This window comes from Lathyrus oleraceus, chromosome 7 (genome assembly GCF_024323335.1).
Source record: "Lathyrus oleraceus cultivar Zhongwan6 chromosome 7, CAAS_Psat_ZW6_1.0, whole genome shotgun sequence".
Lineage (NCBI taxonomy): Eukaryota > Viridiplantae > Streptophyta > Magnoliopsida > Fabales > Fabaceae > Lathyrus > Lathyrus oleraceus.
The window spans coordinates 542,530,119-542,541,748 of record NC_066585.1 but is presented as its reverse complement, the minus strand read 5'-3'; the positions used below and the strand labels follow the sequence as shown (position 1 = coordinate 542,541,748).

At 41.4% G+C, this 11,630-nt stretch overlaps 1 protein-coding gene across 1 annotated transcript; it reads left to right on the top strand.

Annotated features, from left to right (window-relative positions):
- Positions 1-1,100: 1,100 nt before the first annotated feature.
- Positions 1,101-2,312, top strand: LOC127100885 (uncharacterized; the record flags this gene model as incomplete). The annotated part of the gene is made up of 1 exon (XM_051038194.1): positions 1,101-2,312. A coding segment is annotated over one exon (1,212 nt), but the record flags the coding sequence as incomplete, so codon positions are not given.
- Positions 2,313-11,630: the final 9,318 nt, after the last annotated feature.

Here is an 11,630-nt window from a genome sequence, read left to right as displayed (position 1 = left end):
CAGAGGAAGATGATGTTGAAGGAATACCTGATGAGATTACCCGTCTCCTTGAGCACGAAGAAAAGATCATTCAGCCGCATCTTGAAGATTTGGAATCAGTCAACTTGGGGTCTGAGGATTGTATTCGTATGGTGAAGATCGGGGCACTTCTTGAAGAGTCTGTCAAGAAGGATTTGATTGAATTGCTACGAGAATATTCAGATATCTTCGCTTGGTCATATGAAGACATGCCGGGTTTAGATACAGATATTGTGCAACATTTCCTGCCTTTGAAGCCTGAGTGCGTGCCTGTGAAGCAGAAGCTCAGAAGAACTCATCCAGATATGGCAGTGAAGATCAAAGAGGAAGTTCAGAAGCAAATTGATGCGGGGTTTCTGGTGACTTCCACATATCCTCAATGGGTGGCCAATATTGTGCCTGTTCCTAAGAAGGATGGAAAAGTCCGTATGTGCGTTGATTACAGAGACTTGAATAAAGCTAGTCCAAAAGATGATTTTCCTCTACCACACATTGATATGTTAGTAGACAATACAGCTAAATTCAAAGTCTTTTCCTTTATGGACGGATTTTCCGGATATAATCAAATCAAGATGGCACCAGAGGATATGGAGAAGACAACATTCATCACACCTTGGGGAACATTCTGTTATCGAGTGATGCCCTTCGGTTTGAAGAACGCCGGAGCCACGTATCAGCGAGCTATGACTACCTTGTTTCATGATATGATGCACAAGGAGATAGAAGTCTATGTTGATGATATGATTGCTAAGTCCCGAACGGAAGTTGAGCATGTTGAGCATTTGTTGAAGCTCTTTCAGCGTTTGAGGAAGTTTAGACTCCGCCTGAATCCGAACAAATGTACCTTTGGAGTCCGTTCCGGAAAGTTATTGGGTTTCATCGTCAGCGAGAAAGGTATTGAGGTTGATCCTGCAAAGGTCAAAGCAATACAAGAGATGCCTGCACCCAAAACTGAAAAGCAAGTCCGAGGTTTTCTTGGCCGCTTGAATTATATTTCCAGATTCATATCCCACATGACTGCCACATGTGCGCCGATATTCAAGCTCCTCCGGAAAGATCAGTCTCATGATTGGACCGAGGATTGCCAGAAAGCTTTCGACAGTATCAAAGAATATCTGTCTGAACCTCCGATCTTGTCTCCGCCTGTAGAAGGAAGACCTCTGATTATGTATCTGACAGTTCTTGAAGACTCGATGGGTTGTGTACTCGGTCAACAAGATGAATCAGGGAAGAAAGAATTTGCTATCTACTACCTCAGTAAGAAGTTTACTGATTGTGAGTCTCGGTACTCCATGCTTGAGAAGACGTGTTGTGCTTTGGCTTGGGCTGCTAAGCGGTTGCGCCAGTACATGATTAATCATACAACTTGGTTGATATCCAGAATGGATCCAATTAAGTATATCTTCGAGAAGCCTGCTTTAACTGGGAGGATTGCCCGTTGGCAGATGTTGTTGTCTGAGTATGATATTGAGTATCGAGCTCAGAAAGCTATCAAAGGTAGTATCTTGGCTGACCATCTAGCACACCAGCCGATTGAAGATCATCAGTCTGTTCAGTACGACTTCCCTGATGAGGAGATTCTGTATTTGAAGATGAAAGATTGTGATGAGCCTACGCTTGACGAAGGTCCAGAACCTGGTTCCAGATGGACGATGGTGTTTGATGGCGCTGTTAATCAGTATGGAAATGGAATTGGGGCAGTGATAATCAACCCCCAAGGTTCACATATTCCGTTTACAGCAAGGCTAACCTTCAAATGCACGAATAATATGGCTGAGTACGAAGCCTGTATTATGGGACTTGAAGAATGCATTGATTTGAGAATCAAACATCTGGATATATATGGTGATTCGGCCCTAGTTGTCAATCAGATCAAGGGTGAATGGGAGACGAATCAGCCAAGTCTCATACCATACAGAGATTATGCAAGAAGGATTTCGACTTTCTTTACAGAAGTCGAATTCCATCATATTCCTCGAGAGGATAATCGGATGGCAGATGCTCTTGCTACGCTTGCTTCCATGATTGTAGTCAGACGGTGGAATGATGTCCCCAATATTACTGTGATGCGCTTGGATAGACCAGCTCACATATTTGCAATTGAAGAAGTCAATGATGACAAGCCTTGGTATTTTGATATCAAGAATTTCCTCCAGAACCAGGTCTACCCGCCTGGGGCATCTGTGAAAGATAGGAAAACTTTGAGAAGGTTGTCAGGCAATTTCTACCTCAGTGGTGAAGTGCTGTATAAAAGAAATTTTGATATGGTTTTGCTCAGATGCGTGGATAGACACGAAGCAAACCTGTTGATGACTGAGGTCCATGAGGGTTCATTTGGTACTCATTCCAATGGACACGCCATGGCTAAGAAGATGTTGAGAGCGGGCTACTATTGGCTGACAATGGAGTCTGACTGTTGCAAGTATGTGAAGAAATGTCACAAGTGTCAAATTTATGCGGATAAGATTCATATTCCACCGACACTCTTGAATGTGATTTCATCACCATGGCCTTTCTCTATGTGGGGAATCGACATGATCGGCATGATTGAGCCGAAAGCATCCAACGGACACCGGTTTATTCTCGTAGCAATTGACTACTTCACCAAATGGGTTGAAGCCGCTTCGTATGCGAATGTAACCAGACAGGTGGTTGTGAAGTTTATCAAGAACCAGCTGATTTGCCGTTATGGTGTGCCAGAGAGGATCATTACTGACAATGGATCTAATCTGAATAATAAGATGATGGATGAGCTGTACGCTGAATTCAAGATCGCACACCATAATTCCTCTCCCTACAGACCCAAGATGAATGGGGTTGTTGAAGCTGCTAATAAGAATATCAAGAAGATTATCCAGAAGATGACTGTCACGTACAAAGATTGGCATGAGATGCTGCCATTTGCTTTGCATGGATATCGTACGTCTGTACGCACTTCAACAGGGGCAACCCCTTTTTCTCTTGTGTATGGCATGGAAGCTGTTCTCCCAGTAGAGGTGGAGATCCCGTCAATGAGAGTCTTGATGGAAGCTAAGTTGACTGATGCTGAATGGATTCAGAGTCGTTATGACCAACTGAATTTGATCGAAGAGAAGCGATTAACTGCCATGTGTCATGGTCAGCTATATCAGCAGAGAATGAAGAAAGCATTCGATAAGAAGGTCAAACCTCGTGTGTTCAGAGAAGGTGACCTTGTGCTCAAGAAAGTTTTGTCTTTCGTGCCCGATTCCAGGGGCAAGTGGACTCCAAATTATGAGGGTCCATATGTTGTTAAGAGAGCCTTTTCAGGCGGAGCTTTGATGCTTACAACAATGGATGGGGAGGATTTCACTCGTCCTGTGAATTCAGATGCAGTTAAAAGATACTTTGCCTAGAAAAAAAAAGTATATGCAAATGAAAAACAGAATAGCTTGCTAAGTTGAAAACCCGAAAGGGCGGCTTAGGCAAAAATGAGCATCTCGGTGGAGAACCCGAAAGGGTAATCCAGGCAAAAGTTAGAGACTTGATAAAAAAGCATATTTGCATCCCGCTAGATTGAGTACCTCACCATGGGGCAATCTAGGCAAAAATTAGGGATCAGGCAAGTAACTGCATCCTGACAAGACTTTCTGTTCACCAGCCGTCTTTTCGTCAGAAGATTCTCGATTCGTCGTCAACTGAAGCTTCAAATACATCGAGATTCAAATTGGTAGAGAAAGGATCATTATGTTCAATGTAGCCCTCTTCCAATATATATCACTGATTTCAAATTTATACATATCTATGGAGTCTTGCCATTTGCAGATTACCATTCCATCAAATCAATTTGAGCTTTTATCCAATTATTTGCACTCTTATTTGTTTCAATTCAACAAATGTTTCGCATGTTTTAATTGATAAAGTATCATTGTTTTAAAAACAAAATTTTTCAAAGATTATTGTTTTAAACAAAGTGAACATTCACAATGATAAAAGGATACTCAAAGAATTTCTCAGTGCTCTCCCAAGGGTGGCATGGTTTCCAACAGGTAAGACATGTGTTCATATCCATGGTTTGGTTTGTATCCTTCTTCTCCAGATTTGGTTGTTGGGGTTGTTCCCCAAGCAGAGATTTGGTTGTTGGGGTTGTTCCCTAAACAGAGCTTCTGTGGATTTTGACTCCCCGAAGCAGAATGGTGTATTGAAGACTCAGTCTGTTCTCCAGCAGTAGTCTCTCCCCGGCTTGATTACTCAGTTGTTCAGAAAATTTGTGGTTAGCGGGTTGATATCCCCGTATCCCGTATTTCTCCCCAAGTGAGTTGCCAGCATAATTGCAAGTCGAGTTGTTGGTGGGGTTGTTCCCCAAGCAGAGTGTGGTTGAAGACTCAGTTTTCTCCAGCAGCAGTTTTCCCCAGCATGGGTGCTTTCCTTGTGGAAGATTCAGCGGTTGATGGTTTGCCACCTTAGTGCCTCGTCACTTTCTCCAGTGGACTGCTACCCCCAGACTTTATTTGTCTCCTCGGCGAGTATAACAGTTATTGATATCCCCATTACAGTCGCGAGCAGAGTTGTTGTCACTCTCCCCAGCGCAGTTGCCAGCGGATTTGTCTGTTTTCTCAGCACGGTCGCTTTCCTTTTGGAAGACTCGGTAAGTCAGTGGTTTGATACCCGGTACTTTACCTCTTCCCCGGCAAAGTCGTCAGTGGGGTTGTTTACTTTCGCTCCATCAGAATGGTTGTTATTCTCAGCAGAGCAGGATTTATTTTCCTACTCAATGGTTGATTGGGTTGATATCCCGGTATTTTCATCCATCTTTCTCCGACATTTGTCTGCAGAGCGGTTGTTGTGGCAATATTGCCTGTTGAACCTCTTTCAATCCCCGTATGGTCGGTTGATAGCTCCATCATCCAGAGATTGTATTGATTTCCCGATTACTTTTCGATCCTCAGTAGAGCGGATTTTGTTGTAGGATCTGCTGATGTGATCCATCAGATGTGTGTTCGCCCCGAGTAGAGTGGTTTGGTGCAGAATCTACTTGTTTGGTGCTTTCCTTCCTCAGTGGGTTGTTCCCCAAGAGAGTAGTTGATGATATCCCCAATAGAGTTGCTTGTGCAGCCAAACTCTATCCGGGTGACCTTTGCTCCCTCAGTGGGTTGTTCCCCAATGGAGTTGTATTGGATCCGTTTCCATAGCGGTGTGTGCTAGGATCCCCTGCAGGACTTTGATGTTCTCTTGTTCCCCGACAGATTTGTCTTTGTGGCTCTTTGCCCGTTGTGACTTTCTGTGCCCTAGTTGGGGTGATCGCTGATCCATTGCTCAGAGATTTGGTATTCTCCAAGATATCCCTGATTCTTTTGCTTCTGCTTCCCAGCAGTACCCGCAGATCTTTGCTTTATAGCATATAGATCTCCAGCAGAATTGGCTTTCCAGTTGGTTTTCCCCTGGAAGTATAATACCGGACGTTTGATTCCTGTACCTGTTGTGTTAGATATGTCTGTTTTGTCAGCATTCATCAAACATAAGCCACGCATATTCATGCATACTCATAAAACATTCAGATATTCATGTTGCATTTTTGCCATATATCCTTTGTTTGTTATTCCCTGCTATGGTGATATAGATCTTTATAGATCTCCCTAAGCAGGTGTCGGGTGTTTAATCTCTCCATGTAGAGTCAGCCCATAAGCAGAAAGTGTCTGTCTGTCCTTCTGCAGTTTCCCACTGAGATATTCCCTCGTGGATGACGGTTTCTTCCGTTTCCTCCCAACACATATATTGGGATGGAGGTTCCTATTTGAGTTATATCCTCATTAGGACGTGTCTTGATTCGGTCTGTCTTTTCGGAATATTCCCGAATTGGCGTTTTGTCAACTATATCGTGCTTCCCAGTGGGTTGTTCCCCAGCGGAGTTTCGGGCCTCTACCCTTATACCGGTAGTTGTAAGTCCTATTGTTCCTTGTCCTCTTGGCGGAATTTGTGGTTATATACTTTTCATTCCTCCGCAAGAGTCGATTTTGGCCTCTACCCTTATACCGGTAGTTGTAAGTCCTATTTTCCTGGCTTTCTTGGCGAAAATTGTGGTTATACACCTTTTAGTCCCCAGCCAGCGTTGTTGGTTTCCTGCCTAATTGTGGGTAGTCGTAAATCCTAATTCCCTGCTCTCCAACAGAGTTTGTGGTCTGTTATACACCTCATTTTTGGTTTCTCGTGCGGATTCGTGATTTATTCTATCCCCGCGCAGAATTTTTGGTTTTCTACCCCGTATTCGGTAGATGTAAACCCTAATTTGTGGTTATTCCCACCAGAGTACGGCTTCTACCCCGTATTCGGTAGTCGTAAGTCCTATCTCTTTTCCCCTAGCAGCGGTAACCTTTGTGGTTCGGTCTGGCTGATGGTGGATCTTCTGTTGTTGTGGTTTTATCCCTAACAGAGTTTTGTTCCCTGTGGTGATTTATATCCCCAGTGGAGTTTGTGGTCTTCTACCCCGTATTCGGTAGCTGTAAATCCTATGTCGCTGTGATTTTGCTCTCCAGCGGAGTTGTATCTTATGATACATGTGGATAATTGCCGGTTGCTAGCAATTTTATCCTCAGCTGAGTCTTTGGTTTCTTACCCAGTAGTCGGTATTGTTAAACCTCTTTTATCCTCAGCTAGAGTTTTGGTCTTCTGCCCCGTATTCGGTAGATGTAAACCCTAATCTCTTTGCGGTTATCTTCATTCAATATTCGATGTTGATATTCCTCCCTGCTTTGGGTAGTTGCTCTTGAGTAAGCACTTGTATTCCCAGCAGTCTCCTGGATCATTGCCGGATGCTTGCAATGTTATCCTTTTTGAAGTCGCCAGTGGGTCCTTTCACCGTTTGCTAGTGATTTGTTCCCCGGATCATTGATTGTTTATCAATGTATCCCAGTTTTGCGGATAATTGCCGGATGCTTGCAATTTATCCCCAGTGAGTCTTTCATTTACCCGTTTTGTTGGTAATGTTGTTACTCCCTTTGACTGGTCATCATTATATGCCTGTTGGTATCCCGATGCCTCTCTTTTCGGACGATTTATCCTTTATTAACCCTTATGCCGGTTGTGGATAATCTTCCATGCGAGTATACTATCCACGTTCTGACGGTAATGGATAATATATCTCATGCACTCTTCAGTTGAAGCCTTGTGTGTTTCCCTGATCGAGTAAGATTCGTTATTTCCCTTTGCGGAGTCGAATATTTTTCCTTGTTGTTGGATAATTGCCGGATGCTTGCAATTTACCCTTTTGAGTTGTCTTTCGTTTACCCGGATGCTTGGTAACGATTGTCTCTCTTTTTGGTTAGTCACCTATTATATACTTCGGTATCTCTGGTGTCTTTTCCTTTCGAGTATATTATTCACGGTCTGCCGGTAATGAATAATATGTCTCATGCGCTCTTTGGTTGGAGTCCTCTGTTGATTTTCCCCAGCTGAGCAAGATTCGTATTCTTTGTAGAATCGAATATTCATCCTTTAACCAGTTTGTGTGTCGGATGTGTGTATTGGCATATATACCAATTCACGTTTTCGGTAGATCACCTATTATATACTTCGGTATCTCTGGTGTTTCTTACCATGCGAGTTTATTATCTACGTTCTGACGGTAATAGATAATATGTCTCATGCGAGTATTCTTATCCACGGTCTGCCGGTAATGGATATTATATCTCATGCACTCTTTGGGTTTGTGTCCCCAGTTGAGTAAGATTCGTTTTCCCGTTGTGGATTCGAATGTCCATCCTTTAAGTTGATTTTGCTTTTTCAAGCTCTCCTTTCGGATGATGTGTGTCTTGGCATATATACCAATTCACATTTCGGTCGGTCACCTATTATATACCTCGGTATCCCTGGTGTTCCTTCCTTTCTACTCCCTATTATGACTTTGGTCCCCTGTGGAGTTAGATTTTCCTGAGTTATGTACCTTTTGTTGGTCTTTCTCAGATGTTGGTTGATTGATATCTCTCACCCTTATACCGGTCTTAGATATTCATTCTCCCTGAGTTTGTTACCCTTATACCGGTAACACCTCACTTCTTGTTGCTTTCCCAGGAGAGTCTCTTTGTTAGACAGTCCCCTGCGAAGTTTCCTTTGGTGATTTTTACCCTTTGCTATATGGGTGTTTATTCCCCAGTATACGCATTTCCCGGCAGGAAGGTTCTATGTGAATCTTTTCCTGGTCCGAGTCCGGATTTTTATCCGAAGTATCCTTTCTGGATAAATTTGAGTCAGCTTATGTCTTTCCAATGGATTTATTTTCCTCTGGAATTCTTTATTCCCCAGTGTGAGCCCTTTGCTTCCCCAGCAAGCTCTCCAGTCCGATGTCTGTTTTCTCCACTCGGAGTCGAGCTCAGTTACGCTGTGTCAGTTTTGTATCCCTAATCAAAGTCGTGTCCTGCTCACGCATTCTTTTCCTTACTATCCCCTAGTAAGGGTCCCAACAAGAGTCTTGTTAGAGTCTCTGTTCCTGGTGAGTATATTACTCCGATGGATCGTCTTTTCTTCTGTGCGAATCATATATTCCCCACAGGATTTGCTTTTGCATGCATACATCTGCATCATGAGGTCTCTTAGGGACCAAAATTCGTCTCATTACTATTATTTAAGCCCATTCTACCACGTCGAGATGAAGATTTCTAAACTTCACTTCTCCGGATAGAATGACCTTAAATAGGGGCATCTGTAAGACCCCAATTTTGGCCCTAAGATCCCTCATGGCCCATATCATATCATATCATGGCCTCAAGGATCAATGCATACCCTAGCTTCTCTCCTAGTGGGTGGGATACCTTGTGAGTGTGGTTCTTGATCACCAAGCATGTATTGCATTTGTGTATCATTGCTTTTCATATGTTCACTAACCAAAAGTACAAAAATATTGTCATCTAACCATGTTGCTTGCAGCTGAAGCAATCATCAGTTAATCAGTCAAATCAGACCTTGAGCAATAGATGGTGACCATTCTTGAAGAATTTGGACACCGTGATCATTCAAAAAGAGTTCATATAACTTGTGATATCATTTGGAACCAAGATCCCATGTGAAAGAGGCTTGAAATTCATCAGAACATGACCCAGTCAAACAAAAGTCAACAAAAGTCAACTGCGGTCAACTGTGCATTTAATCAGTTATTTGATGATTGGAAATGGTTGAAAATGTCTCATTCATGTCCATATAAACTTCATTTGGCATTTCAAAGATCCAGGTTGAAGGAATTGAAGTCAGACAGAAAGTTTCCCAAAATGGCAAGTGGACCTGTAATTTCAGCTGCCCAAAATGGAAAGTTTTTCCCCTCAAATATAACTTCATCATACAAGCTTCAAATCAAAATTTGTCCAACATGAAAGTTGAAGATCTTGTTCTCACAATTCCAAAAAGTCCAAGAACTCAAAAATCCAATGTGTGGTTTGCAAGATATGATCAGATGAATTTCAAAAAAGACCCGTAATCGGGAGGGCATAACTACCACATGGTTTATCCAAAATGCAAGTCCTTTATATGCACAAACTCCATTCAATGTGTACTTCAAGGTTGCATAATTGGATTTTTTGGAAAAGGCTCAATGCAAAAACTCATTTTTGAAGTGAACTAATTAAAGAGAGGGGCAAAATGGTCCAAAATGGAAAATATGAGGAATTTGAAAGTGAGACCAATGCAATCAGCTTCCAAATGATATTTGCAATTGGTTCAAGGTGTAAATTTGCTGCTAAGGTGTTTCTAACCATTTCAAGAGCAAAAGGCCAATGCATCACATAAGCATATTTGTTACTAATCCATTTTTGCTTAATTATAATTAAACTTAGATTAAGTACTACATATATATACTTAAATCCATAACAGAATCAAGGGGAATCATTTTTTTCTTCACAATCTCAATTTCCATCTAACAGAAAAAAAGCAAAAAGCTCTCAAGTTCTCTCACATTTTTTCTTCATCAAGGACCTTTTTTCACCAATTCATCGACGATCCTTGAAACTTGATGCGAATTCTTGGTGGATTCGTCAATTATACTTGTTGTTGAGTTTCTGTTTGCAGGAGGTGAGCGGAAAATCCGGCGATCTCGCGACTGTTGTGAAGATGCTCATCCATGGCAGTTGGGGAAATCTGGTGATGCAAGCGTTCTTGAGCTAGATTCTTCTCACCTATCACCTTCTACGACGATTGGCTATATCTGTTTGCGCGAATCCGAAGCTCAACCGCGGTTCCGCCGGTACTGCACTCAAGAAGGTTGGATTTCGCATCGCGCAATAGCTTAAATCTTGTTAGGGATTTGATAGAGTAGCGATTGTAGATTACTTTGAAGCTTGTGATTTGTAATTTCGTTAAAGATTGAGGGAGAAATCCGCGATTGAAGTTTCGTCGCCATTTGCCTTTTCCACCGATTCGTACTGTACGTTAATTTATTGATGAAATTGATTGTATATTCGTAATCCTGAGGAAAAACTGGTTCGACCGGTATGTAGTTTGTGAGTTTCCATTACCGTTTGTTCGTGACCTGAGTTTCCAGCGAAGAACGTGCGAAGGAGACGATGAACATTCATTGTTTTCTGGAGAAAATGCCGCGTAGATCTTGCTCCATCCGTTTCACTTTCCGTTTCGTGTTTTCCATGGCCAGAATCAATCTCCACCGTCCATTCCGTCTAATTGAAACGGCGACATATTAGGCTGGGGGTTAAGTATTACAACTTTGCCACTGCCTCATAATTTAATTAAATTAATTCTAAATAAATCCAAATAATTATTAAATAAACATTTTAAAAACTTTAAAAAATCATACAATCATCAATTCTAATCCAAAAAATGCAAGGATTTTTTTGTTGATCATCATTTTTCTCTATTATTTTATAAAAAATCAATAAGAAATATGTGCTTGGTAGAAATTGGAATTGACATAGAGATACCTTAATGTATACCTATTTCCATATGATGTACCATTTTAATTATAGAAACCACATGCTATATCCAAATTAAGTGAAATTTGAGACATTGATTCTTGACATCCTTCTGGATTTTTTGACATAGGTTTGGTAATTTTTAGGCCTATGGTTTATTATATGTGAATTATTGAATTTGGATGTGCAAATATGTGACATAGTTTGATAGACTATATTCCCCTAATTGTTTACCATGCTTCCCTCTGGCCAATGGCCTTGATTTTTTGCATGAAGCTTATTTGACATGTTAACATCCCCTGTGAATTTTTGTGGATTTTTACAACCCACTTTCGATTTGATTCATATTTTTCCTTGCTGCTTATCATCTTTGAACCTAGCTAGTGACACTTTCTTATTCATGTTGCCATATTCTCATGCCTTGTCCAATGACCATGAAAATTGATGACATAGTTCCTAACACATTAATGTAGCATTTGGCTTTGGTCCTACTGATTTATAATGTACCATTGCTGTTTACCATCTAATTGAAGTGGATGCATAAATTTGGACTTCATTTGATGTTGTTTTTGCATGCCTTGTCATGTTTAATTAATTCCTATTGATCTACTAGTCCAAATGACTTGAAAATTAACATGTGGCTTGCTGAATGTCTTCTGGTTAGAACATAATTTTTATGGATTTTTTTGGTGCCATTTTGGCATTTATTTGAATGTGATCTTGCTGGTTGTTTGTATGAGACTCCAC